Source organism: Penicillium manginii (genome assembly GCF_028828005.1).
Source record: "Penicillium manginii strain IBT 31320 chromosome Unknown utg000009l:1.0-3297300.0:1.0-3298630.0, whole genome shotgun sequence".
NCBI classification, from domain to species: Eukaryota; Fungi; Ascomycota; class Eurotiomycetes; order Eurotiales; family Aspergillaceae; genus Penicillium; species Penicillium manginii.
In genome coordinates this window covers 140,095-168,004 of record NW_026643110.1, presented here as the reverse complement: position 1 = coordinate 168,004, position 27,910 = coordinate 140,095, and the positions used below count along the sequence as shown (strand labels likewise).

General features: G+C 49.8%; 12 protein-coding genes across 12 annotated transcripts; 5 read left to right on the top strand and 7 right to left on the bottom strand.

The window, feature by feature from the left end:
- Positions 1–653: 653 nt before the first annotated feature.
- Positions 654–2,553, bottom strand: N7533_011820 (Lectin C-type domain protein; the record flags this gene model as incomplete). The annotated part of the gene is made up of 2 exons (XM_057108470.1): positions 654–2,435; positions 2,491–2,553. 2 exons carry the CDS (start codon positions 2,551–2,553, stop codon positions 654–656), a joined length of 1,845 nt encoding a protein of 614 aa, XP_056953571.1.
- Positions 2,554–2,813: 260 nt separating this feature from the next.
- Positions 2,814–4,190, top strand: N7533_011819 (Sec62 family protein translocation protein; the record flags this gene model as incomplete). Its single annotated transcript, XM_057108469.1, has 3 exons — positions 2,814–3,279; positions 3,405–3,961; positions 4,038–4,190. 3 exons carry the CDS (start codon positions 2,814–2,816, stop codon positions 4,188–4,190), a joined length of 1,176 nt encoding a protein of 391 aa, XP_056953570.1.
- Positions 4,191–5,446: 1,256 nt separating this feature from the next.
- N7533_011818 (peptidase family M20/M25/M40 protein) lies at positions 5,447–8,116 on the bottom strand (the record flags this gene model as incomplete). The annotated part of the gene is made up of 1 exon (XM_057108468.1): positions 5,447–8,116. The coding sequence occupies one exon, from the start codon at positions 8,114–8,116 to the stop codon at positions 5,447–5,449; it is 2,670 nt and encodes an 889-aa protein (XP_056953569.1).
- A 571-nt stretch (positions 8,117–8,687) lies between these two features.
- N7533_011817 (4a-hydroxytetrahydrobiopterin dehydratase) lies at positions 8,688–9,394 on the bottom strand (the record flags this gene model as incomplete). The annotated part of the gene is made up of 3 exons (XM_057108467.1): positions 8,688–8,840; positions 8,939–9,001; positions 9,110–9,394. The coding sequence occupies 3 exons, from the start codon at positions 9,392–9,394 to the stop codon at positions 8,688–8,690; spliced, it is 501 nt and encodes a 166-aa protein (XP_056953568.1).
- A 1,091-nt stretch (positions 9,395–10,485) lies between these two features.
- On the bottom strand, positions 10,486–12,376 carry N7533_011816 (uncharacterized protein; the record flags this gene model as incomplete). Its single annotated transcript, XM_057108466.1, has 3 exons — positions 10,486–10,781; positions 10,843–10,887; positions 10,945–12,376. 3 exons carry the CDS (start codon positions 12,374–12,376, stop codon positions 10,486–10,488), a joined length of 1,773 nt encoding a protein of 590 aa, XP_056953567.1.
- Positions 12,377–15,273: 2,897 nt separating this feature from the next.
- On the bottom strand, positions 15,274–15,903 carry N7533_011815 (uncharacterized protein; the record flags this gene model as incomplete). The annotated part of the gene is made up of 1 exon (XM_057108465.1): positions 15,274–15,903. One exon carries the CDS (start codon positions 15,901–15,903, stop codon positions 15,274–15,276), a length of 630 nt encoding a protein of 209 aa, XP_056953566.1.
- A 918-nt stretch (positions 15,904–16,821) lies between these two features.
- Positions 16,822–18,414, top strand: N7533_011814 (uncharacterized protein; the record flags this gene model as incomplete). Its single annotated transcript, XM_057108464.1, has 1 exon — positions 16,822–18,414. The coding sequence occupies one exon, from the start codon at positions 16,822–16,824 to the stop codon at positions 18,412–18,414; it is 1,593 nt and encodes a 530-aa protein (XP_056953565.1).
- Positions 18,415–18,739: 325 nt separating this feature from the next.
- Positions 18,740–19,915, top strand: N7533_011813 (Major facilitator superfamily domain general substrate transporter; the record flags this gene model as incomplete). Its single annotated transcript, XM_057108463.1, has 1 exon — positions 18,740–19,915. One exon carries the CDS (start codon positions 18,740–18,742, stop codon positions 19,913–19,915), a length of 1,176 nt encoding a protein of 391 aa, XP_056953564.1.
- Positions 19,916–20,442: 527 nt separating this feature from the next.
- On the top strand, positions 20,443–22,040 carry N7533_011812 (uncharacterized protein; the record flags this gene model as incomplete). Its single annotated transcript, XM_057108462.1, has 7 exons — positions 20,443–20,574; positions 20,628–20,669; positions 20,726–20,982; positions 21,039–21,184; positions 21,240–21,448; positions 21,508–21,590; positions 21,653–22,040. 7 exons carry the CDS (start codon positions 20,443–20,445, stop codon positions 22,038–22,040), a joined length of 1,257 nt encoding a protein of 418 aa, XP_056953563.1.
- A 458-nt stretch (positions 22,041–22,498) lies between these two features.
- On the top strand, positions 22,499–24,112 carry N7533_011811 (pH-signaling protein PalC; the record flags this gene model as incomplete). The annotated part of the gene is made up of 2 exons (XM_057108461.1): positions 22,499–23,797; positions 23,852–24,112. 2 exons carry the CDS (start codon positions 22,499–22,501, stop codon positions 24,110–24,112), a joined length of 1,560 nt encoding a protein of 519 aa, XP_056953562.1.
- Positions 24,113–24,830: 718 nt separating this feature from the next.
- On the bottom strand, positions 24,831–25,282 carry N7533_011810 (uncharacterized protein; the record flags this gene model as incomplete). Its single annotated transcript, XM_057108460.1, has 2 exons — positions 24,831–25,192; positions 25,246–25,282. The coding sequence occupies 2 exons, from the start codon at positions 25,280–25,282 to the stop codon at positions 24,831–24,833; spliced, it is 399 nt and encodes a 132-aa protein (XP_056953561.1).
- A 284-nt stretch (positions 25,283–25,566) lies between these two features.
- Positions 25,567–27,050, bottom strand: N7533_011809 (acyl-CoA dehydrogenase; the record flags this gene model as incomplete). The annotated part of the gene is made up of 4 exons (XM_057108459.1): positions 25,567–25,933; positions 26,016–26,079; positions 26,112–26,863; positions 26,956–27,050. 4 exons carry the CDS (start codon positions 27,048–27,050, stop codon positions 25,567–25,569), a joined length of 1,278 nt encoding a protein of 425 aa, XP_056953560.1.
- Positions 27,051–27,910: the final 860 nt, after the last annotated feature.

The window sequence follows — 27,910 nt, the reverse complement described above, 5'->3', positions numbered from 1 at the left end:
CGCATTTAAATCAATATCAACCCCCCCTGATCAGCCTCGCCGCTGAAGAAAGCTGCCTCCCCGATAATTAATAGTATTTAAGTCTCATGATTACCCTATCTTTCAAGAGATGTGGATGACTTCATTTCCAAAGAGACCCTGGGTCTTTTACTCCACTGCCCTCCAGGGCTGGCTCAAGAACTCAATAACCCAGAACATTTCCGATCGATTAATCTTCCTTCTTGAAAATGTGGGAAGTCATCGCTCAGGTTGCAATCGGAGTCATCAAAATATTCTTCCCTCAAGACCCTCATCCTGGAGGCGTGACGAAGCCACAGCCAGAGAAACCGAAGCGAAAGTGGCTCCGGAAAAATAAGTCCTGACAACAAATCTCCGAGTCATCAACACCACACCCACCTGGGCATGGATCTGCTAGATACTACTAGTATGGGGGTAATCGCTTTTTTTGGAGCAAAGCAGTATGTATCCATACCGCCGCAAAGCCGCGGCAGAAGGGCTGACCCGTGTGCCAGTTTTATTATTTTTTACTAATTTCTACGTCGACAGAAGGTCCGTTCGGAGAGAAAAAAAAATGACATGTATAATTCATCAGGGTATCACGAGATTTAGCAAAAGAAAATTATCAAAGAAATAAATCAAAGATGGCACATATATTAGGAAGGAACACCTTCGTATTCCCATCCTTCAATGACACGCTTCCGCCGGCGCGAGTTACGACGGTTCGCATTACATTTGATGAACGTCGTCAACGCGGTAACTAGCAAAATAATAACCGCAGCAACAACGGCAACGAGAACTGCCTTGCGCTCCAGTTGCTGCGGATTAGACGCGTAAGGACAGAGAGCATCAGGGCCGCCAGAGACCCAACAGGAGGTAATATCGATTGAGTTGAAATTGATGTAGATTTCGCGGCGGGATAGATCGGTCGAAGTCGGGTCGATGATAGATTTATCTTGGTCAATGAGGTATTTATAAAGGTAATGGTTTTCAAGACCAGTGCGAGGAACGGCAAAAGAAGAGCCGGAAGGGCAGCCGTTGCCAACTTCGCGGTATTCGGCAGTGGAATTGGATAGAGTCCAGGAAAATGGTGAATTACCAACTCGACATGCCGCACGGCGTTCTTCGCTGCAGTTGGTGGCACGCCAGCGGCCGCCGAGCGAGAGGTCTGTGATTGCGCATCGATCAAATGCGGGCATATCAGATGTGCCGCCGCCGGTGCCGGCACCTGCAGGCTCACCGACTGCCCAGGCCCACCCGGTTGCGAGGGAAATGTTGCGATAGCGAGAGATGTCTGCATCGGCAGTTTCACTAAAGAGGGTGCTGTTCAGCATGGGTGACATGCCGCAGGCTGTGATGTCGGATATGAGGTTATTCAATGACACCATCGTGTTGTCAGCAGAAAGGCCGGCAGGCACGGGGATGCTGTTGGACATCGCCCACGATGAGTTGGCCTGGGACACATCTGTTGCTTGAGGTTTGTAAAGACAGCCGGATTTCATAGTGCCATTTGTGGTGGTGGACACATTGACTGCCGAGGTCATATAGCCTGGAGGAAAGATAGCGTCCCCATCTTTGGTCAAGTTATAGTCGGCTAGTTGCGGAGCCACCGAGCCGTATTCAATAAGAACACGATCTGATTTTGCAAGCTGGATGTACTTCGCTGAGGGCCATCCATCCGGGGTGCTCTGTTGACCCGATTTGTCCTCATGAATGGTAAAATATTCCGTGATCGGCATATAGCTTTCTTCAACTTCATACCATGACTCGTTTAGGTTCTTACGATCCTCAGCCAGTTGCGCTGGACTATAGAGGTAAGAATAGAGGCCAGCATTGAATAGCGCACCGATCCGTTCCGATTGCCCTTTGGGTAGGTCGCTTCCCTTCACGGCGGCGTGTGGCTTCGTCGGGGAGGAATCACTGGCGGCCACATGGAGATTCAAGACGAGATGGTTGGTATATACTAGTAAATCCCGTTTTGTGCTTTGAAAATATCCGACCAGTATATCTGATATGATGCTAATATCCAAGTCACCGGTACATCTATATGGACCTAATTCATATACTGTCTCTCCATCGGAATCGGAGTACGCGGTGATGGTCGGTGACTCTACATCGGTAGTCGAGGTAGCCGGCTCACTTTTTGTGATTGTAGATGTTGACTCGGGGCCCTCGGTCGTCAATGTCACCTCCACCTCTGAAACAAAAACGTCTGCGCTAGTGGGGATGGTGACGGGACAAAAGGACCATGACCGGCGTTCCACGGACCAGTATAAATCGAGTGCAAGTCGGCGGAAACCCACAGCGAGTAGATTGGAGATGCAATTAATTGCATTGTCTCGAGAGTAAAGACCATTCCCAAAACATGCCGAGGATAATGACACAGCTGGGTTGGTGACGAAGTTGATAGGAATTTGGCCGGCGACATCTCGTTCACTCTACACAAGTCAATTAACATTCATTTGGATCTTAAAAGTGATAGGAAGAACTAACCAGCAAGACTGCCACCCAAGTTGCATCATCAAGGGTGGCATCGGGGTTGTAAGTGGCCGACATAGTCTCGCATTGCGTCAGATGCAGCAGATGCAGTGGGGAGAAAGCGGAGAGAAGAAGCGCGGTCTTACGCGTGGAAAGTTCGGGGGCGATCACCTGAGTCGATCTGGCCACTTCGTCACTTGCCGAGTACACTTCAACCTTTCTTTCTTTCTCCATCTCACCCTTCCCCCCCCCACAATCACCCAAACAAATCTCACTCCCTTATTTCTTTCATTTCTTTGTTCTCCAATTTCACCCCTCGATCCAATTCGCTACCAAAAATGGCCGCGCCCGGCCAGCCAAACCCCCAGCAAATGGCGGCCATGCAGCAACAGTTCGCTGCCGAAGCCGCCAAACGAGGATTGACCCCTGAGCAATTCGCTCAGAAGCAACGCGAACAGCTCACAGCCGACGCAGCGAAGCTCGGTCTATCTCCCGAACAATACGTCCAACAGTTGCGAATGCGGGCGATGCAGGCGCATCAGAAACAGATGGAAGCACAACAACAAGGCCAAGCTTCTCCGCAGGGAGAGGGACAACAACAGCAGCAGCAGGAGGGCCAGCAAAACCAACACGCACAACAATCCGCGCCTCAGCAACAAGTTCAGCAACAGACACACCAGGTTCCCGTTCAGCCAGGTCAGCCCGCGGATCCCAAGGCCCTAGCCGTGGCCAACTTTTTGCGGTCGCAGAACCTGAAGCCGCGAACATGTATTCTGGATGGACAGCGCAAGGATATGTTTAAAGGTATGTCGCGACATGCGAAAGCGAAAGAGGGAAAAAAGAGGGAAAAAAAACTTCCTTCTATCGGCCGAAGATCGCCGCAAATTATTAAATCAAAGATGTGTACTTACGTTCCTCTCCTATCACAGTGAAGCGTGCAATCCGCGCCATCGAATCCCCCGCATACGCCAAAGCTGCCGGAAAGAAGAACTCCCTCCTCCCACCCGTGACCGATCGCGCCTCAGCCGAGAACGTCTTCAAGCTCCTCCCACTCTCCCTCCTCGCCCTCCGCGTAAGCAAGGTCGACCCGCATGCAGGCCACAACCACGCCAAGCCCAAGAATCGCACAAAGGGTCTGTGGACCGTGAAAATTGAGCAACACCAGGAGACAGGACCGCTGATGCACTACGTCTGGCTATATGAGGGACCGCAGTGGAAGCAGCGGGCCCTGGCCGCCGCTGTGGTAGCCGGTATATTTGCGGTTGTGTTGTTCCCTCTGTGGCCGATGGTCATGCGGCAGGGTGTGTGGTATCTTAGTGTCGGCATGATGGGATTACTGGGACTCTTCTTTGCCATGTCTATCTTCCGTTTGATCTTGTTCTGCGTCACTGTCTTCACTGTCGCGCCTGGTCTTTGGCTCTTCCCGAACTTGTTCGAGGATGTTGGCTTTTTCGACAGCTTCAAGCCTTTGTGGGGCTGGCAAGAGGTATGTTTCTCCGACCACATTTATGCCAATGGCGTATGACCATAATTCGAAACCGCCCATACTAATAAATCGACAGAACAAGAAGAAAAAGAGCAAGAAGGCCAAATCAGAAGACGCCTCAGCGGTGGAACCCACCCCCTCAGCCAGCAGCACATCCGCCGAGCCAGCATCCTCATCGACGCCCGTGAAGCGAGATCTCACCGCGCGCGTCGAGGAGGTTGAGGAGTAAACGCTCGAAAGAGCAGGGCAGCAATGCAAACAACCAGCAAGCTAACAGGGGTATTTTTTTTTCTTGAAAGGGCGAAAGCTGTCTTGTCTTATTCTTCTTCCTTTCTTTTTTTTCCCATATTCCCATTCATCTTCACATTCACATTTGATTCACGGCATGGTCATGGCATGGCATGCGGTGTATTCTTTCATGAGGCTCATTCCGGCGTTTTTAAGATCAACATACTTTATCCTCTCTATTTTCTTTGAATTTGACCATATTCTGTATTGGTAAAAATGGGATTCTATTCTTTCGCGGGGTTACCTTGACGTGACTTGGAACAGATGTTCCATCCTACTTATGCCTATTGGCAAGTAGAGTAGAAATCGGAAGAAGAACCAGTCTTCTATTAGAAGACTTGAGCGGATATGAAAGGACTCGAGGCTAATGCGTAGTTATAGTGCATAAAAAGTGATTAGTTTTAATCTAAAGGAATACCGGCCCGGAGTAAGATGATTCCATGTATCACAGAGTAATCCAAACCCTAATAAGGATATGATAACAGCTTGAAGAAGAGAAAGAAGACAAATAGTACAGCCCAACACGCATTCATCTCTAGTTTACATGATAGACCCAGGAAGGGAAAAGAAATCGGGGTATAAATAAGACAAGTATGAAGCGAAGCGGATCAGAGCAGATCAGAGTAGAGGAGAGTAGAGTATATCCGACATTGGAAATGAATAGGCCTTAACTCGACTCGACTCAACTCGAACAAAGAGATTCCAGGTATAGACAGGACAGGACGGACAAGACAAGAGGGTGTCGTCATGTGCAAGTAGAGACAAGAAGTATATCAAGATGAACCAAGAATCAAATGGAAAGATCCAAACGAAGGTGGCGGCGTAGTAAATGGGTTGATGAAGTGTAGTTGGTGATATATGGTTGGGCCATGACCATGACCATGGCCATCCCATAGCCATGGCGTATATGCATGCGAGGACTTGCTCGGGTATATTGATTTGACGACGCTGGATGCATAGGTGCAATAAGACAAGACAGGACAATAATAAAGAGGTATGTATGTATAGTTGAAAGACGCGGCTCATCTCGATTGGCGTATATGTATGTATGTGGTTGAGATGATGGCGATTATGATTATATTTTTAGTAGAAGGCGACTTTTGACTCCGCGAGTTGGAGAGTGGCGGGCATATCTGCTGGAAATATGCTTCGTAATGTAGGTGCAGGTATATTGCAGCGCAGTGAAGGAGTGCTGAACTAATGCAGGCGAGACTGCCGAGCAGCTGCTACCTTAGGAGTATATCCATTGGATTGGCCGGCAAGAACGCTCTTTCGCTTATCTGTAACATTCTCCTGCGTCTGTTGCGATTGATAGAACCGGGTCGACGGTGACATCTTCGTTGCCGATGAGGCCGGAGGTGACATTTGTGCCGGAATTGGGGGTAGAGCACCAAGTGGAGGAGGAGCTGGAGGCGATTTCGTGGCAAGCGGAGGGAGTCTCGGAAGGGGACAGTTCGGCGGTGGTGCAGCTGGTGGGCCAACAGCCAAGCCGGGCATGCTTCTGCGACGGGACATGCTCTGCGCCAAATGGGTGTCCCCGTGGGTTGATGGAATCCGATGGCGGGGGGTTGGCACTGGAATTGATGCCGGGGTTGATTGCGGCATTGGAAACAGTGATAAATCAGGCTTTCTTGATGACTCTACCGGGGGAACACCCGGGACCTGCGTATCGCCATTCATCGAGATTCCCAGCCCAGGTCGACCCACTAGACTGAGAGGGCGGGATGGTGGGGGACTGATCTCAGAGGGTGCGCCGGCCCGAGGAACGCGGGAGAAATTAGGCGCAGGTTGAGTCCGGACCATTCTCGATAGTACGTCTTCGGAATTATAAGTTCGTAGGACACGACCACTGCTATCCCGACGCAGAGGGGCAGGCTCGGAGGCATCGGTATGGCGCGAGCTTGCGACGCTATAAGTTGGTGATTGTGGAGGGGAAGAGACGCTGGAGATTGTGAAGTCACTTGTGCTCTCGCCTCGTCGAAGGACGCCTGTAACGGATGGCGGCGAGGAAGCCTGATTGCTGGGGACCGGTCCTGATCTCGGCACAAACTTTTTGCTGAAGGACGGAACGCTGAAATTCGGGGCTGGTGGGGATGCGCTGCGCGTCAATGTCTCGGGTATATTGGTCGATGGTTGGGCGACAGAAATAGGGTCCGTACGAGAAGTTGTTGAAGTCGAAGTCGAGGCTGAGACCGAAGCGGAGGCCGAAGTTGAACCCATGGGGCCAGGCGATGAAAGAGGCGACATATATAGCGACTGTCGATTACCTTGACTGGAAGCAGGTGGACTCATACCACTGAGACCACTAAGGCCAATCATCTGATCCACCTCTCTGAGTACAGCCTCCGGCAGGCCATACGGGGTAGACGGCTCACTTGGTAGATTGCGCGGGGAGGCCGGGGTGTTTGAAGACGAAAAAGACGAAGATGGGGCATCATTGTTCATTGGAGGTGAAGCCTCCGTCAAACTGGTGGATACAGATCCCGCACAAGAGTCGATGACTGAGCGATGATTGTCTGAGACGTAGGAGCTTCGTCGGGATTGCCATGTCATACCACCAACAGACTGGCCATCTTCGTCATCGTCGGGCAGACGCAAAGTCTGGGGCTGGAGGAATAAACTCGAGATACGATGTGGGTCTTTCTTCACCATCTGTCGTACACTTGCTTTCGAGCGAAGCTGAGGCTCCACCTCATCCTCCGAATGCTTCTCCGTCACAAACTTAGGACCTCCGCGAGATTCGACCTCGGCCCGAATAGCCATCAACCAAGATATCATCGAGTCCGGGTCATCAAAGACCATCAGGAAACTCTGCGCCAATCTTCGGGCATGGGATCGATGGAACCCAAATCGTGAGGCGAGGCGAGGCTTCGGAGGTTCTGGTGCGGCAACGGTATCAGTAGCTGGATTTTGAGAAATCTGAACGACCCAGTGTTTGCCCGGGATGGCATCGCTGGCGAATGCGACAGAGTGAGGGCCCAATTGAAGCATTTTTTCGGGTAATCGATCATGTTTCCCGTCCCCGGCGTATTGGAGAATAAACCCTGCTGTCGCGAGCACGTAGATCTTCTTAGTCCATTCGACCTTGTTGATTGTACCCGACAGGGTGCGCAAGTGTTTGCGCTCCCGTTGTTCCTTCTTTTTTGAATCACCACTCGATGTCGCCGTTCGCCCATCCTCTGGAGCATTTTTCCCTGTTGTCGCGTGCAATCGCAGAATAGCGTCTGCCGACATGGCGGGCGCGGAGAGACAATCATGTTTGGTTGATTGAGGGTATGCCTGAAACAAGGCTGGGGGTTTCCAACCATATTGTTCTTGGGAGTGTTTGGACTCGGGGGGTCGTGGCCGAGGTGTTTTTAGGGTATTTCGCGCACGAGGGGTCGTTGGGGAGGCAAGCGTGGTTGAGGTTGTAGTTGAGACGATCGTGTGTGGGGTTGCGATGGTCGGCGACAAGATTGTCTCATCTATTGTAGCGATCTGCGAAGTGATATGCGAGGGGCTTGCTTGGGATTCATCGATCTCGTCGAGGGTGCTGCTGTCGGGAGCGACGGCCGCACGTGAGCTTTTGTCGCGGCCGAAGAGATTGCGCAGGCTGGACTTGGACGATTGACGCTTGACGGGACTCTGAAGTGGAATTGGTCCATCTGAGCCATTGGTGACAGGATCACTAGGTCGAGGGCGCTGGAGTCGCGTAGGCTGCGTGGGCTGTTGTTGATGTGATTGCGATTGCAACTGCGACTGCGACTGCGACTGAGACTGATCATCTTGAGTCGCAGCGGGGCGACTAAAATTGGTCTGAAGTGGCGCCAGACGATGTCCTCTTCGTTCGCCAAAGGAAGGCGGCGTCGAGTCTCGTATGGAGGACATGGTCTCGGTCGTTCAGCACAACATGACACAGCGGAATGCAGGAAAAGGAGAGCCGAGTTCAGGAGGGAAAAGATCGTCACATCCGAACGTGGTCGGCTGCACGGCCGAGTAAGCTGGAAACTGGAGACCGGAGACTGGAGACTGGATTGATCGGAGGAGATTAGAAATGGTATACTCCACGGAGAGTTTCAGAAGGACTCGACGTGGAGAGGAACTGGAAAAGGAAGCAAGTTCCCTCAAGTCAAAAGTTCAGGAGAAAGGAAGAAGAAGTGGGGGGGATCTACAATCACCCACGAGTACGAGTGATGTGGGAGGTGGAGGTGCATAAAATTGAGCCTGGCCTAGCTGGGCATGGGTCTTCCCCTGGAAATCTCTCTCTCGTTTCGTTTCGTTTCATTTCATCTCATCTCATCGATTCCTTCTCAATCTCCCCCATCTCCACTGGGCGCTCGCTAAGATTCCTGGTGGAGGCGGAACGTTGAAAGCTCCACTGGATCGAACTCTCTGGACTCCTCCTGGTCTGTCCTGGTACTGCACTGCACTGACACTCCGAAAGTATCGTGTTGCCTTGTCAGGCAGAGGGTCCACACTTCAATCCTTGCCCGGAATCAACGGCACCCATTAAACTGGCTCCATGATCGCAATGCCGGGCCATCGTGATATCCTTGTGAGTGAGGCCGCGTGGGCGATGCGTGGTCCAGTGGACATCAACGGAGCCAATGCGCTATATTAGACGTGGTCAGGGAATTAATTTCGAGTTCAACTCTTCCAGGGCTTTCTTTTCTTTGTTTGCAGCGGGAACTGGCTCACTAGCACACTTACCACGGTCATAGTGGGGTGGTGTTTCTTGGACGAACTCTCGGACGCGATCAGGTTAACAAAGGACTATCGAGTAATTAGCAATTCGGAAATAGAATTTGACAGGTCAACTCGGAAGAATCAATAGCCTTGCGCCTGCGGAAGTAGGGAGAGAGCCCCTCCGTATGCACATACCACCGCCTTGAAATAGCTCTTGAAGTGAAAGGTCTTGGTCACGCCCATCCCGTCAGCATCTAGCGCCCAGCCTTGGTGCTGTAGCATCTCGGTGTCAGGGCCGAGCTGTTGCGGGTCTTCACCCTCGGCGAAGCGTGCTGCGGGTGCACTGGAAGCCATTCGGAGAGGTTGGGAGCGAGGCAGAGATAGGGGAAGGGGGAGTTGAGAAGGGAGTTGAATGACTGCAGGTCGTGACAAACGAGTCAGAGGCAAAGGCAAAGCCCGACCCAGTCTGAGGAAGCTCATGGTTGGATGAAGAGAATCTTTAGGAGCTTGGAAGCTTGGAAGCTTCCAAGGTGAAGCCGCGCACAGACCGCCTTGAGAAGTAAGCAAACAACATACCCTAGTTAACTAACTAGTACAGGTAGTTATGTTAGTACATATGATGGTATGTAGTATTTAGTACTTTGGAATACTATTAATTTAAGATTCACAAATACCTAGGTAATATGCATAGTGCTTGAAAATTGAAGCAGGGCATGGTAGTCTAGGTAGTATACTTAATACTGATACTATAGCATAGCTGGTAGACAAGGGAGATAACTAATATGCCTTTTAGAACCAGAGCAGTAATTTCTTATTATTGATACAAATTACCAGTATAGTGCTACTAGTACTAGTACCTTGGAACTGAAATTAAACCATTGACTTGGTACTCAGCTCCTACTCTCTTAGGAAGCACCCTGATACCGGAAGCGGACAACCCTTGGATCTCTCCAGAATGCTACTCTACCATCCACAGATCCACGGTTATCAATCCTCTCTACCACTTTCTACTTTGACTTTCTACTGCACTATACTAAAGAACAACAGGATACACGAGATACACATTCATTGCTTATAGCTAGAGCATATGATCCGTAACCAGCCCATTCCGGCACACGCAAAAGCAATCATCCCCGTGGCGTACACGAATGCTACCACCCATCCCCGGATCGGATATTCTTGAGCGAAAAGACCAATTCATCAAGTCCGATAGTACGGCGACACCGTGCGCCTCGAGTAAGGCCGGGCCTAGGCAGCTAGACCAGGAGTATTCGCAGAGCAGACAAAAGTGGAGAAAGTAGTAATAATTATTAAGAGTCGAGTCCACCACGCCCAGCGCATGGATCCATGCGATTCAAGACATACAGAGAGAAAGGAAGATACAAAATTATCGGTAAATCCTGACTGCATCCAAAAGTGAATGCTTAATCGATCACCGTCTCGCCAGTAGCTATCACCACCGCCGCCGTGGGACTTGACTGGAGCTTTTTCACAAGATTCCATGCGACAGTGGAGCCGGGGAGAGACAGTCCAGAACAGAACTTAAAAAGATAAAAATCAATTGAAATCAATCAAGTCACCAAACTGTTGCGGCGCGAGTTGGCGCGCGAGTTCACCCGGGAGTTGGCCCGAGAGTTGACTCGCGAACCAGGGCGACTTCCCCGGATGCGGAGATCTTGTTGGGACCGTGCGTAGGAGTTGGCGCGGGAGGCCGCGGGGACCTTGGATGCCCGGCGGCTGTGAATATTCACGTCGATTTCGTGACGGGCTTCCGAAAGCCGTTGAGCGAAGGGGGAGCGTGCGCGGAGGGCGGGACCCTTCCAGTAGATGATATAAACAGCAATAACCAGCGGTAGCGAGATACAGACTGGGAATCGATTAGTGGGGGTCTTGAGATAAAATTTTCTCGGGGATAATAGAGCACATACAGAGAATCGTCGAGGCATATTCAAGATGATACTTGCCACCGATGTCTGGAAGAAATGGAGTTAGCCGGTGTTGCGAATAAGTATGGTGGGGAGGAGTCTCACTCTCGAAGAAAGGTGTTGCGGGAATAGTGAGAACACCAGCCAGGAAGTCTCGAGCCCATCCATTACCACCAGTAGCCGAAGCCGAGTAAGGGCCGTAAGCACAAATCATATAATCGATGGTGGCCATGTAGATAGCGTAGTTGGCAATACCAATGATCGCAGCAAAGATCATGGAGCCAATCCAGTGGCACTGAGGCAGAATGGTCCAGGCGAAGCCAATCAGGCCAATAGGCAGGCAAGGAACGGTATACAGCAACCACCACAGGCGAGACTCATACTGTGCGCGCTCACTGTCAGGGTTTTCACGGCGCTCTTTAGTATTGCGACGGATGATGGGGAACCAAGAGAACCAGGCAATGAGATATCCGATGAGGATGGGGATAAATGCCAGTCCCTTCTCCCAGGCGTTGAAGTTCCACTGGTCATAGACAAGACCCAGAGACTGAATGAACATGAAAATCAGAGCATCACTGAAACCACTGAGAAGAGAAAGAACCAAGACAATGGGCTCAGTGAGGAACATCTTGAACGGGCGATACCAGGTCATCATCAATTCACGAGGAGGGAAACGTTCGCGGAAGGACAGGCCTTCGGTTGGGCCATAGATATTGGGGTTCTCGCCGCTCTCGCGCATCTTCTTTGCGATACGGTCCATGAGAACGGTGGTTCGGGTCTCGGGGACGAGTAGAAAGTGCATAATCTGGACAAAACCACCAAAGATCAACTGAATCCAGATGTTCCATCGCCATGGCAAGAAGGCCTCGACGAAGCCACCAATGACGGGACCTAGGACTGAACCACCGACGGAGGAGAAGACAACAGCAGCTACGGCGTACTGCTGAGTATCGGCTTCCCAAAGATCGGCAATCATGCCCAAGGTGACGGAACCACCAGCGGAGGAGAGACCACCAAGCGCACGACCCACCATGATCGAGGCAAAGTTTGGAGCCAGAGCGACAGGAAGTTGGAAGACATTGACAAAGAAAAGGGAAGCCTGCAGGATAGGTTTGCGACCCAGTTCCTCACTCCAGGGGGCCCACAGTTCGCAACCAAAGGCATATAGGACGAGAAAGATCATGGCACCACAGCGGGCGGCCTGCATGGAGACGCCGAACTCCTCGGAGATACCGGCGAGACCATTGGAATAAAGAGAAGTGTTGAAGTTCATGGAGACCTGGACCAAGAAGATGACAGAAATGATCAACCACTTGCGAGTCTCGGTATAGGAGTAACCAAGTTTATCGTAACACATATCCTCGGTGAGTATGATACGACCATCGGGACCGGCATTTTCAAGTTGGTCGTCCTTATCGGAGCCCTTTTCACTGATGGGTAGGTTGATGATACCCTCTTGCTGGGTTTCACTGGAGGAGGAGGAAGCTTGTTGCACAGCATCCAGGCGGCCAGCCAACTTTTCGGGGTGGCTTGCCATGGTGGAGTGACTGAGTGTGTTAGTTACTATTGTCGATCACTGGACAGAGTATGAGGGTAGTAGAAGGGAAGGGAACACACAAAGTAGAGAGTATAGAGAGAACAGTGAGTACAGAGAGAAAGGAGGAAAGAAAAAAAAAGGTGGGGAGAGGGGGAGGAGAAGAAATAAAAAGAGAGAGAGAAGGAGGAGAGGTCAACTTTTCCGGAAGAGTCAAAAGTCAAGAGTGAGAGGGCGACAATAAATACGGCAGGTACGATGCAACGGAGCCGGACTGGTCGTGGTTTCCCTGGTTGACAATACACACTCTAGTAACTATACAGTATACTATACACTGTATACTATACTCTGCATTCTACTTTCCCTTTTGTATTCTCCCTCCTACATCTCCCATCCCTCTCGGCTCACTCGCCCCAGATTTCTCCAGATCCCCTCCGCTCGCCGTTGACTTTCCCTATGCGTCACCGAGTGGGTGCGGGATGCCGAATTCCTTCCCCGTGGGTTATCATTAACCCACTCTTTTTTTCTTCGTGCCCCAGAATTCAGTGCTCCAAATCCTTTCAATTAGCTACTCCCGACAATATCCCCGGACTCATCTTGCTCTTTACAAAAAATCCCGCAGATCGACTGTTCATTGCGTACTGACCTCTGACCTCTGACCTCTGAGCCCGAGCCCTGACGACTCCTGCGCCCTGGCAAGGAGTCTCCTTCATCATCCCGCAATTGGAGAATCGGCTCCACCGAAAGCATGGCAAACTTATGACCGATGGCCGACCCCGTCCAAACTTGTACTCAACGAATTGCGAGACCGGCAACACTCCGATCGGGGATCCGCTTTGGGTTGGAGAATGTCCGCTTTGGGAACAACTCGCCCGACTGTCACCGCATCCCGCCTTTCTACTTCAATCATCTCAAACGCATGCAACCTCACATCTACACAATCCCAATCGATCGGGAGAATGTCATCTCATAAAATTATATGGGATGCGGTGCCCCGCGAAGCAAGGGGGTTTGTTATCGTGCTATTTCCAGTCGTGCCCGGACCGCATGGTTCCCCATCGCCGATCTGGGCCCAGCAACACTGAGATGACGCGGAGCGACCGAGTATGTACATACAGTACGGAGTACTAATAAATTCTACATAATGCTTGCCGAGATTTCTCTGGTACTGTCAAGTCCACCCCGGCCACTCGGCCAAGACATGCGATCATCATCAAGCAAAGAAGAAAACAGCCTTGACGTCAGGGGGCGCCCTGACACCTATCACAGGCCACCCACGGATCGAAGCCTGGACCAGGTACTAAAGGGCACCAGCAGGCACTAAACCAAGCCGCCACGGGCGGTTACGGACGTGGCGTCGTGGGATCGCCAACAGGGCCAAGGCTTGCAAGTCTTGTTCTGACTCCTGTTCACTTAGAAGGAAGGTCGGGATCCGCTTGCCCGCTGAGTACACTGGATATTGTATGGACTTCAGATCCACCTGTCTCTCACTACGAACTGCCTCTTCCAGAACGTCCGATAGAAGACTGCTGTCAACGTCTTCAACAGCGTGCACGAAAACTCATCGGAAACAGCCGGTCGCTCCCCTTGCAGAGGCGAGTCCTCCCTTCCTTTCGGACTTTTGATTCACGCGGGTTGCCTTCAAGTTTCCAAGGATTTACTTGGTCATTTTTGGACCCCAAATAAATAAACCTGGAATTTCTTCAGCCCCGTGATCAGAATGACCCCATGGAGAAAGGGAAAAAATAGAAAAACAAAAAAAAAACCAGGCTACGAAAAAGTTTTAAAGTTTGGACCACCGAGTCGACTCGCCGAAGGTGGAGCGGATCCGGAAACGACGAAAGGTAGGCCAGCCCAGGTCGCGGTGCGGAACCCTCCAAGTGTTTCCCCCTTGACTCCCGGCGCCAGAATGGGAGAGTCGAGATGCGACCTTACATTCCTGCACATGGGCATCTCGTATGGGAGATCGACAAGATCGTACATCGCGGCGACGCCACGCGAGCCTTACGCGGTGATCAGTGCCGTGCCCTACGGGCAATGAAACTAAAGCATGGTACGGAGTACGGAGTAGTGGACAGTCAAATGCGTCTTCCCCCGGATTGTTCTGGACCCTTGCTTGGGGTTGTCCAACCCGGATATGCCGGATCTAGAATTGTAGACTTGCTTTACTCGGTGTAATGGCCGAACCGCCGGGGATTGGCCGTTGAGTACATACACATTAGTAACTAACTATTCCGTACATACACGAACTTGGAGAGGGGGCGATTGATTGACCTTGGTTCGACTGAATCCGGTCTGGGGATCTCCATGGGCCTGTGCCATCCCCGCAGCGCGCGAAGGATCGTGACCGTTGTATAGCGATCGAATAGTGTTTAATCAAGCTGATGTGAGATGACGGAAGATTCTTCTTTCTGCATAGTAGCAAATATTATCCTGTTTCTTATTCATAGACAGTGGCAAACGGTGGTTAGACATGTCATGTGGATACCTTGGTGCCTCAGGTGTCTTTAGGCGTTAAGAAACAGGCGTAAACAGATGCTTTGCTTACTACGACTTAATGTACCCTCACGCATTTTAGCATTTCCTCTCTTCGTATTGCAGGATGTCAAATGCAAAGGCTTAACTGGTCATTCACATACAAAACCGACAAATAAGATCATTCGGCCAATCTACCGGCGCTTGGCCTAGATGTTAGAACAAACGAAACCCTAGAATTATTCTCGCAACATGATTCAAACACGAAGCATATCTATGGAATCAGATATAAAGAGTATTCGCATACAACATTAATTATTCTGCTACATCCCAAATTACCTGGGCATCCAATTTCTATTACTTATGATCTCTATCATTATCATTGTCGTACCAGTAGTAATGATATTTGACGGAAACTACGAATCTTAACTAATCATATCAGCAATCTGAGAAGAGCACAACAAACAATCGCAGTCATCAATAAGACTATTCATGCGGTTCCAAGACCCAACGGCTCCGTTTAGTCGCAAGAGAGGGATATGCCCATCTATAACAGAGACAACCGGAGAAACAAAGAGCTCTCCACAGTGTGTATCCAAGTCCCGGATACGGTGATATGGACGGTCCTCGTTCCTATCTATAATAATTCTATCAACATGACAGCCCATATTAGCAAGAATTGGCGCGACTTCATTTCCGATACGCTCGTTCCATTCTGCTGTACCGCGAATCATCATACTTGCATGCACTTTTGTTACTACCTCGCTGATACGCAGAATTCTCACCTTGAAGCAGATAGGTATTTTGTATCCGAGCTCTTCAGCTTCCTCTTGGCCAATATTCCTGAACCGACGGAGTAATTCAGGAAGATCTTCCAAAAAATCCATCACTTGGAGCCAGTTCCAGGGCTCTTTGTAGAGATATCTAGCGCGGGAAACAAGCTGCTCTGCTAGATGATCTCGTATTATAGCAACATGGCCTGCCTTTGATTTCTTTGATTTCTTTGATTTCTTTGATTTCTTAGTTGAACGTTTGCGGTCTGCGCGCTTCTCCATCTTGGGAATGTAAGGCGGAGAATTATGGTTGCGTCTAAAGATGAATCCAAAATATCGCGCTATGACCAAATACAATAGAGTGGTGTTCTCGAGCAGTGAATGGCAGTCAGACACAAATAACGAGGCAGACTTCTGATTGCTTCAAATTGTGCCTCTCGCTTCTGATAGGGGACTGCCATCTTATAGCCCATTGGCCGTTAAACTATCTGAAATTTTAGTCTTTATCTCGAAAGCCTCTTTGAGATGCTCAAGCTCTTTCAAGGCTCGGACTTTGTTCTAGACAGTACTAGCTTTGAAAATTTCTTTGGGTACATAGGTAAAATACAATTGCTTTGTGCCGAAGCTGGCCAGATAGCGAACCAAATAGACAAGGAAATTAAGAAGACTCCCCAACTCTCGATTTTCAACCTGGATCCGTTCCACCCATCAATTCCATCCCACCTAATAGTTTGAAATGTGATCAAAAACATAATGGCTGGTTGATAGGAAACAGTGCTAGGGCAAGCATACTTCAATGAGATTTCTCGCACGATATGGTCATGTTTTTTGAATTGATCCTGAATCTTATGGTGGATTGATAGGTGAGGTTTTCTGTTTCCTTCTTCGCCCTTCACTCAGTCTCAATGTTTCAATGTCACTTTGATGGGTTTGGATCGAGGTACGTCAATGCCACGCGTGGTTGGCATTTATGACTTTGTCTTCACTTCTAGCTGTCTGTGTGGAAGGAGACAAAGAAGCTATTGTGTACTCCGTGCTGGTTGTATATAGCCCGGGGATTAGTTACTCCGTTCTCCGTGCATCGTGTATCCACCGTTCCGCCTTCATCACAATTATATCCACCTTGTGCTTTGTGCACGTCATGGATAACTTGATCGCGTGCTGGTCACTGGTCTTTGTCACTGCGATCTCCTCAACTCCATGGCCGGCAGATCTGCCTCTGACCATGCCCGCCCGACTTCGGCTCCTCCGCTAAATAGAGTCTCCAAATCTGCCATCTCAACCAAACCCAAGCGCCGCCCCGGTCGCCCTTTCAAATTCCTCCGTAACTCTTCGCACTCTCAATCCAGTCGATCGCCTTCATCCGCTATATCTCTTATATCTGCTCAATCGGACTCCCCTAGTGCTGCACCGCCAATCCGCCGACGTGCTCTGTCCAGACTCGAAACTTTGCCCGTTGAGGTAATTGAGAAGATCTTCCTCTACTCGCTGAATCCCAATCTGCCTCGAGCATCGTCAGTACTAGCAGCAGCCATTTCACGAGAGCATATTTACAATCTGCTTATTATCTTGGCATTATGGAACGACCCCATGACCACCGACCCGCTCAGCCCGGCAATGGTTGCCATGCTTACACCGTTGGAGGACTACGTGCCGTTGAGTTGGGATGCGCGAGGCAAATTGCAAGACTCCATATTTCGTTGTCGATGGTGCACAATGCAACGTGTGCGTGACCAGATTCCCCAAATCGTCAACCTGACGCTGCATCGCATTTGGATCAACACTGGCTTAGAGATGGACCCAGATCAGCGAGCCGCCCTTGATCGATTTATGAATCGAGAAGATACGACCACTCTTTCCTTCACAGGAAAGAGCGGACCGATGGATTGGTTAGCAACCCGACTCAATCCCGATTGGCCTCAGAAAACCTACGATCAAAGTTGCCATGCCCTGCCCCCCGGCCCGTACGAGTATGAGCTCGCTATCGAACCCAACATCCTTATCCACATAAAATCGAAAAATGGGCCTAGTCTTACACTTAGGCCGGCCATTGACCTTCGAGAGTTCCCCAGCTATCTCCTTCGTGGCTCCAATTCCGGTTTCTCGGCCGAGGATGTTACCTTTCTCGAGCTTTTGCGTCTCTGTTCAAACCACAGACAGTGGGATAATACCGAATATCCACTGGGATTGACGCTGACCAAAGTGGACCGTATGGCCTTGCACCAGGGAGTGAGAAACGCGATTCGTTCTCAGAACTTAGACGCCCTCACCTCATTACTCAAGATCGATCAATTTTTGTACGACTGCCAGGTACGCGACCGGAGCGAGGAAAATATTCCTCCTTACACAATCCCATCTGATCACTTCGTGACCGTGACCTGCGTGGGTCGCAATGATCCACGTCTCAATTTGGCGTTCTTCGAAACCCTCGTGCGTGCCAGTGCGGAATCTATTCCCACCAATTCCCTCGAAGTCACACAGTGGACGGTCGATAATATCCAGCTTGCCGAACGGAATAATACACAGTACCGTGAGACCAATGGCAATTTCGCCCGATGGTTATCGAACTTCATTCTGCGATTGCCCGTGTTTATTGAGAGAGAGGCTGGGTTTTCCCAAACTCTCTTCCGACATGGGAGACTTGATCTCTCAAAATACGAGGGCCGCCGGTATTTTGAGGAGGTGCTTCAACCTCGGAATGAACAAATGCTGGACTGGATGGCTGAGAGCTCGTTTCATCCGGAAGAATTCTGGCTGAAACCGAGCGCCAAAGTCTCCAAGCCAGATGTATAATACTAATGTACAATATCGAAACGCAAAACATAGGCCATAGACAATAGACCATAGACCATAGATCATAGATAGAATCTGACAATATACATACGAATACTAACACCTTTTGCTTGGTCATGATGTTTTAGATGCAGGGCAGATCTCTTTCCCCTGTGCTCATGCGTTATCTGCGTCCGCCCTGAGCTGCCGCAGAAGCCGCGCATTCCCGCAGGATCCGTGCAGACCAACAATCAATGATCTCTGGAAATGCCAGTGGTCACTTCTACAAGTCCCTGACAACTTTCACGTCATCTTTCGACTCCCCAATTCTGCCCTGCAATCAACCATGGACCGACTCCCCTTCGCAGTCGTGGCCTTCACGAATTTGCTTAGCGTGGGAACAGTCTACGCCTTGTCTACCATCCAAGCAGAAATACCACGACTGTTTGGAGTTTCGAATCAATGGAGCCTTTCGCCATTTGCGGTCGCCTGTGCAGGATTATCCCTTGGTGTTCTGATGAGCACATCTATGATCAGGGACAGTGGTGCCTTGAATGTTGCGACAAGAGGGACAATTATCTGGGGAGTCTCTGTCATGGCTGCTGGATACTCCCTGACCTCCTTGAATCTCGCAGTTCTTCTCTTTTCATTCTTTATCGGTGGCATTGGTGTTGGGCTGACATACCTTGCCGTATCTATCCTTCTCAACCAAAGATTCCCCGACAACAGGCTGGCTCGGAGCGCCCTCGGTCCTCTTGGTTTCTCAACTGGGGTAGCGGCTTGTTTGACTCTGGCTTCTCTTGCTTCGTTCAGTAAGATTGATGAAACACGACTTGGTCAGATAACCTCTATTGGTGGCATAACATTCACGGCTGCTTCAATAACCACTTGCTACATGTTGCCAGTGAGCACTGAGAAAGACTCTCTCCCTACTCGAAATACCGATACCAATGCTATCTCTTCAGAGAGATTCTTCTCGATCTTACTCTTTTTCAATGCCTTGCCCGGAATGACGGTCTTCGCCGCTCTACTACCAATTGCATCCAGGTACGGGCAAAACTCAAGCTGTGACTGGATGCAAATCTTGACTTGGAGTATGATCGCACTCGCTAGTGGTGGCATTCTGGCACCATTTCTAAGCGCAAGACTTGGCGCACGGAATACCTTGACATCTCTATTCTGCTTACGAGGCATGCTTATTCTGATGCTCTCTCAATCTCGCGAGCCTCTCCTGGCAATAATCACCTTCTGTATTATTTTGTTCGGTCATGGAGCCGGTTTCAGTATTCTTCCAGGCTTGCTCATGGCCCGCTGTACTCAAATTACCCAATTTTCTTATTGCTATGGTCGGATTCTGGTAGCCTGGGGGCTAGCTGGAGTTGTTGGGTGTATTCTTGATGCGGCATTGGTTTCTGTGACTGGAGATGCTACTACTGTGAACCTTGTGCTTGGCTTGATCACATTTTCTTTTGGCGTGGTGCTATACTTTGTTCCACGTGTGGGTGATAGTGCTCTTGTTTAGCCAGTTCCTATACCATCTACTACTGGTACTTCTATTTAATGCATTTTACCTCGTCAAATTACTGAAGTAATTTTTGGGACGCTGAAACATCGGTGTATTGGGTCCATTGCGGCTATTGAGTCAAGTGTATATGAATTGATCCACTTTATCCAACTTTCAATTATTTGCTAGACTTCAAGCTTCTGTACTACGAATTACTACTAGTACTATCACCAAGTCACGCACTGTTTATGTATTCTCTTGTGTTTTTTTTTTGGAAATTCAAAAAGCACAAGCTCGCCAACGCCGGGATTTGCGGGTATTGCGGACCTAAGGTTGAAACAGAATTTTCGACGGCTCAAGATTCCGGATCGGGGCTTGGAAACAGCCAATAGATCAATTTAGTGTGAGTGGATTCTGGGTTGCGCCTTCTTATGACATATGGGTCTGGCATTCTTATTCTAGACTTCACGGAGATCTACAAGTGGATTTTGTCGGATTTAATTGAATTACGCCTCAAAATCTCGACTGGGTTATACTTGTGAGATATGGAATCGTACCTCTCTGTTCGTGGCGAAGCCTTTGCGAGAAAGAAGCCGACGTTCCTTGGTGTTCTAGAAAATGCCTGGGACCCGCTTCTCAACCCTGAGGGGATTGTGAATCTTGGACTAGCAGAGAACGTGAGCAATGGCGATTCCACTAATAGAATGATTCTCATTAACGCATTTTGCAGACTCTGATGCACACCGAGATGAAAGAATTCATGAATTCGGAGGTACGAATTGTCAATTGTTCCCTTCTATCCAGCATATTACTGATCAAAGCATCTAGATACAAGTTGATTCTCATTCATTGACCTATGGTGACGGCTTTTCCGGGAGTCGAAAATTGAAAGAGGCTATATGCCATTTCTTGAATAAGAATTTCTCGCCTCACACGGCCCTTTTACCATCACATATCACCGTTACTTCTGGTGTGAGTAATGCACTCGAGTGCTCTGCTTGGGCTCTTTTCGACCAAGGAGAACACCTCCTGGTGGGGCGGCCTTATTTCAACGCCTTTCGGTCAACCTTCAGTGATCGGGCAGGGTAAGATTGTCCCCGTGAATTTATCTTCATATGAAACTTATCTTCTTCACACATAGTGTTGGACTGTTAGAAGTCGAGTTCGACAAGATCGACCCATTTGGCCTCGCTGCAATCGAGAAACATGAAGAAGCACTGTTGGCAGCGAGAGAGAGAGGTGTCAGGGTGAAAGCTCTTCTGCTGTGCTCGCCCCACAATCCTCTGGGTTTGTTATTACACCCAACACCACCGGCCATGGCCTCTTGATTAATGAATAATAGGGAGATGCTATCCCGAACATGTCTTGCGAGAATATATGAAATTCTGCGAGAGACACAAGCTCCATCTCATCAGCGATGAGATATATGCTCTCTCTGTTTGGGAGAGCCCCGATCTCCCAGACCCAGTGCCATTCAAATCGGTGCTATCAATTAATGCAGCTCAAATCATGGATCCAGGCAAAATTCATGTTGTATGGGGTCTGAGTAAGGTGAGGTGTTTCTGCGACTCGGTCAATGATACAATATGATATTGACACAATATGGACAGGACTTTGGGGCGACTGGGCTGCGTATTGGATGTCTGATCAGTCAGTCGAATCAGCGAATTTTGGAAGCAACGGAAGGGATATCGTAAGTAAAATTCTTGTTTTTTTTTTTTTAATTGCTACTAATAGCTGACTTTCTGTTATCAGTCTGCTGAACTTCCCTTCGAGCTTGGCGGACAGCCTTGCCGCACGTCTGTTGATGAACGACAAATTCACGTCGTATTACCTAAACACAAACCGTCAACGTCTCACAGAAAGCTATGACTTTGTTACGAAATTTTTGAAATATCATGGAATTCCATATCGTCAATCCAATGCTGCTTTCTTCCTTTGGATTCGACTCGGAGCAGCTACAGCTGATACAACAGCCACTGATGATGAGATCTTGGCCAAACTTCAGAACAAAAGAGTCTACATAGCTGCAGGATATGCATACGCAAGCGAAGAAAGTGGTTGGTTCCGCATGGTCTTTGCGCATCCGAGGGAATTTCTTGAAGAAGGTCTCAAGCGCATGCTCCAAGCCTTGGCTTCATAGATCGATGCTGTGATTAGTTAGTAGGCAGAGTAGGTACAATATGATAGAGCTGCGAAATACCACCACAAGACTGAATGAATACTACAGTCTATACTGAGAATTCATATCACTAAATACAACCAGAATACCAACTGCATACTATCTTACTCTGCTGATAGCCCCGAAGGTACTCGCTACATTCTAAGATGAAGCTTGATTTTGAGGATCACTTCTTGGATCAGACTTGTCAGAATAACTTGAATAAGAAAATAAATACAGATCTCTTAATTTGGGCATAAATAGGCCCAGTTTGATTCAAGACTATCTTACTCTCCATAGATGTGTATGTGTATGTGTATACTACTACTATACTTCTAGTATTACTGTTTGCCGCCAAGAGCACGGACATGTGACGTGTGACATCAGTCCCCGCGTTGTTTCTCCATCCTCCACCTCCACTCACCACTGCCACTGCCACCATGGTATACACCTTCACACTTCCCACAACCTCGCCGCTGTCCTTCCAGACATTCATTTCCTCCTCCACACACCCATCTCTCCCTCAATCCGCGTCAACCGCCCGTCATGCCCTTCGTCTCACCTTGAAAGCGCATAAGCGCCTCCCCCACGGCCCCCGCCAGGATGCCCACCTCCAAACTGTCCTATCCGCCCTCAACGAATATATCCCTTACCTCTTTGCCATCTCACATGGTCTGAGAGGTCAATCGATTCAAACTGATACCCACGCAGAGGAAATTGACATCACGGTGCGCGCCGACATCGAGTCCGAGTGGAAACCTACCTTGTCGGCTAGTAGTGCAATCAACATCAGGCCAAATGCGACTACCTCAGGGGCTGTCCCTGGCCGTACCCGTAACGGACGCATCTCTGGAAGAGGAATCGACTTTGAGATCGCGTTCACGCTCACGACTTTGGGTTACGTGCTGAGTCGACTCGCGCGGGCCGGTGTCGTCGAATCTCTCTACGCGTCTACCACGCCGACCCCCGAGCAGCGCACTGCGGCAGTCCAAACCGCAACTAAAAACTTGCTTCTCGCGAGCTCTGTCCACGGTCTCCTTGCGACATCCCCGCTTTTTACCGCGGCGACAGCGTCCGCGATTCCGGATCTCAACGCATCTACCCAGTCCGCGCTTTCCTCGCTGGCATTGGCCGAGGCTACTCTACTGGCAGTGCTGAAGGATGATGCGCATGTCGCGGCGTGTATTCAGGCCCGCAATCCGAATGATCGGGAATGGATGGTTCGCGCCCCAGAGATTCCCAAAGTGCGCGCTTTACTTTTCGCTCGACTCTGCGTTCGCGCGGCAGAGTATGCAGAACAAGCAGCGGCGGGGCTGGGGGCTGTGGGTCCTGGAGCTGGGAAGTCAGCTCAGGTGGAAGAAGATGTGACTCGTTATGCTGGGGCGTTGGGTCGTGTGGCTCGTGCGCGGGCTTGTCGATTCTTTGGCGTGGATGCTGAGCTCGCTGGGAAGACCGGCGAAGGTATTGCTTGGCTAAAGGCTGCAAGATCAGCTCTTGGATTACGTGGCCAGGGTCCTTCTCCCGAGGCAGATGGAGCTTGTAACGCCCCTAGCAAAGGTGGATTCTCCAGGTTAAAACGGGAATGGGCGGAGCGGCGGGAAGAACGGAAGATTGGCAAGGATGCTGGTGGTTCTCGCAGTGCTAAGGGCTCCTTGGATCCTGGAGATGATGCTGGCCGCGGCGAAGAAGGAAATGTGATTGACATGCTCGACACAAAGTGGACGAAAATGAATGATACCGTGAGTCGTACTCGTCCAACTCTTCGATTGCTCGGTTATTAACACTGTGCACAGATCAATACCCAAATAATTCCCCCGTCCGCTCCTTTATTGGCCAATCTACCGTCAGGACGTGACATCCACACTCCGCCTGCGCCCTATACTCCGCCATCCATAGACACAGATCAACTCTTGCGCATGCGAGCTCCACCGGATGAACATCAAGACTTGCATTTCGGCAGCGATGACGACAGTGAGGAGGAAGCGTCGCCCACACCAGGCCCCCCGGGTGGATTTCCGGATCGGGCTCAGACAGCCTCTAATGTATATTATTGAGGATTCAAATCGCAGTGAATCGAAAGTAATGTATCTATTTGGCTTAACACTTTGGTCTGAAGCTGCCAGGGCTGGCCCGGTTTGAGCAATCTCGATATCGTTTGACTTGTCTACTCAAATGACACCACCAAACGTTCAACGGGACGCCTCTCTCATTGCTTAGCTTGGGGACCAAACCATCAGGCCGGACAAGTTGAAGAATTCTTTTAAGTCTCCAAGAAGATCTCTGAGGTCCGAGGTCCGATGCCAAAATCACGAGAAAATACTTCCAGTGAGGAGGGGGGGGGAGAGTTATACCGAGTCCTAGTTTCTGAGCTAGGAATATTGTTCAGACGGTATGCTCTCCTTGTCCTTTACATTACCCTGTTTCAGAAGAGTCTACCTGGGAAACTCTCCTTCTTCCCTGTTCTATACCTCCGTGTTCTGCAAAATATTTCACTGTGAGATTAGACTAAGGGCCTGGAACTTGATAGAATTTACCTCATGAATACCAGTGGAGTTTGATTGATCGTTAAAAGCTGCCCTGGGCCATATTTTCAGGACTACCTAAAGTCCCCGAAGGCTGGTAGATACATTTAACGTGACTCAGTTTGATATCCCATTTTCTTCCCGTCGGCCAATAGACAGGCAACCGGATCATTTTACAGTCGATAGATCTCATCGTTAACGCCCGCGATGATTACTTGCCAGAGAATATCATCCGGGTCGAACGAAAGAATCATATTGGCCGGGGGTGGCAAGCGGAAGCCCCTTCGACCGCGGCATCTTCGACGACATCTTCGACGGCAGCATGTTGAATGGTAGCATTTCCCACGACAGTATCGTCGTCAATGTCGTGCTCAAGTAACTCCTTCTGGGCTTTCTCTCTTTCAAACTTCACGCCGATATGTCTATCGTCCGAGCCCGAGTCCGAATCCGAGTCTTCTTTGGTTTTGTCGTTTTTACCCTTCTTCATAAGCCATGAAACCGGGCATAGGTAAGGGCAGGTATAACAATAGCCGGTAAGACGTTCACCGATTCGACCCAGATCGTCAGGGTCGATTGGTCTGGTGTATAGACAGTTAGCGCAGTTGGGACAAACTGAGGAAGTCAGCATCTATATTTGCAGCTTGAGAGGATCAACAGGAACGAACATGCTAGACCCTTTGGAATCCGCACTACCTGAGCCATCTCGAGGTAGGGTATCTCTTTTGCAGTGGACTAGGGAAAGAGAAGGAGAATGGGAAGAGGAAGAGGAAAGAGGAAAGAGGAAGAGGTCAATGAGGTCGTTCGAACGAACTCGAAGCCAACGGAGGAAGGTACTAGTGAGAAGGGAAGGTGCGACTGACTCTCCCTGACTTCCTAATTGAGTTGAGTATAAAAAGTATACATTCAAGTTGGAGTACAGTATAGAAGAACAACCATTCTATTTAGATTTATCTTGATATTCATATTCATATTCTTCCACGGCCTGTTCAGTTGGTGTACTGCTTCTGCAGAGCCTTCGCGATTGTCTGCAATTGAATATTGCTAGTACCCTCATAGATCGCTCCGATCTTGCTGTCACGGAACATCTTCTCCGCAGTGCCTTCGCGCACGAAACCCATGCCGCCCATCCACTCGACAGCTGATCCGGACACGCGACCGGCAACCTGTGAAGCGTACAGCTTGGCCATGGCGGCATCCTGCACAAAGTCCTGACCGGCCTCCTTCTTACGGGCAGCGTTGTAAACCAAGGCTCGCGCGGCCGCAATCTCGGTGTACGCCTGTGCAATCTGGTGCTGCATACCTTGGAATTCGCCAATCAGTTGGCCGAATTGCTTGCGGTCGTTCCAGACGTATCTGAGAGGAAATCAATGGTTAGATGTGAAACAAGTAAGGTAGAACTATTCATCTGCTCAAGGAGAAAGAGGGGCTGGCTTACCGAGCAGCTTGCTCCCATGCGCCAAGCGCCAGGCCGGTCATTTGGGCGGCAATACCGATACGTCCTCGTTAAGGATATTGATGGCAATCTTGTAACCTTGGCCCTCCTGACCGAGAAGGTTGGCCTTGGGGATGAGGACATCGTCAAAGTTGAGCACACAGGTGCTGCTGGCGCGGATACCGAGCTTCTTCTCCTTCTTTGCGATAGAGAAACCGGGGGTGTCCTTCTCGACGATGAAAGCGGTGATACCCTTGTAGCCGGCGCTGGGGTTCAGGTTGGCGAAGACGATAAAGAAACCAGACTCCATAGCGTTGGTGATCCACATCTTGGAGCCGTTGATCTTATATCCGTCGGCGGTCTTTTCGGCCTTGGTTTGTAGGGCAAAGGCATCAGATCCCGAGGCGGGTTCGGAGAGACAGAATGAGCCGACAGTGCCGGAGCTGAGCTTGGGGAGCCAGGTGCGTTGAGCCTGGGCATCACCATACTTCATGACGACAGTGTTGACGAGGGTGTTGTGGACATCGACCATAACACTGACGCTGGGGTCGATGCGGGCGAGCTCCTCAATGGCGACAATGGCGGAGGTGAAGTTCATACCGGCACCGCCGTATTCCTCGGGGATCTCGATACCCATCAGGCCCTGCTCAAAGAGTTGTTCCACCACGGCAGGGTCCATGGTCTCAGCCTCGTCCATGTCGCGGACCTTGGGGCCAATCTGTTCTGTGGCAAACTTCTGGACAGCGTCGGCCATCATGGACTCGGTGTCGGAGAGGAGGGTGATGGGGGTGGGGGTGAGGCTGGAGAGGTCAACCTCTCGCCTGCGAGAGGTGGTCGAGAATGCATAAGAGCTGGAAATTGACCAAAAAGAATGCAATCAGTAGAAGTTCATTGAAAGGTAATGTAATTCAAGTTGTGATTTCAGAGTGTGATAGATAGATACCTCGGTAAGGCGGCGCGGGCGACGTGGGCAGGTGTGACCAGGCGGGTAGGAAGGGGACGTGACAAAGGGCGCAAAGCGCGGGCGATGGATGCCATGACGGGTGTGAGAGGAGGGGAATGGAAGTAAAAAAAAATTCAAGGGTTAAAAGAACTTCAAGGAAAGGGAGTATGGAGTGCGGAGTGTAGGTACAGTTAAATGTTAAATCACAAGGAAGAAGCTGGGGATGTTGGGGGGAACCTCGGCTATCGGCGGGCAGAGGCGGTGTACTACTAGTCAAGGTATTGTATATGTCGCTGGAGATAGAGTACTAGTAGTACTAGTACTCGGATACGGGGTAGAGTATGAGATACTTAAGTAATAACCGGTGGATGTAACAACTTGAATAGAGTCGTTGAATATACAGTCCTTGAAGTTCTATCGTTGTTGCCTCTAGCCCATGCCGAGGTATTGTCGGACTCTTACATATTTCCTTATCTACCACTAGTAGTAGATAAGGAATAACTACCGTAAGGTATAGTTAGTTACCTGACGGCCAAGTTCGAGTTACTAACTGTAAGAACTTGAGCAATGCATTCATGTACTACTATACCAGTAATGGACAAAGGTAAGGAAAAAGAGGGAACTCTCATCGCAACGCACATGAAGGGGCCTGGGCATGTCAGGTGACCATTCAACACTGAGTGCGAATATCAGATAACACCTTTTAGGTATGGACTCCACAAAAATTAACCTCATAAAATCACAAAAAACTCGACTCTGGAGGGGATCGAACCCTCGATCTCGGGATTAGGAGTCCCGCGCCTTACCACTTGGCCACAAAGCCTGCATAGACACAATTTTGATCGATCTAGGATCTACTGGATTACCAAAGTATTCCAGTTTTAGGGTTCGTGTGACAAACTGAACTGATATGCCAGATCACATCACAAGCAAGTGATCTTTTTCTTTCTTTTTG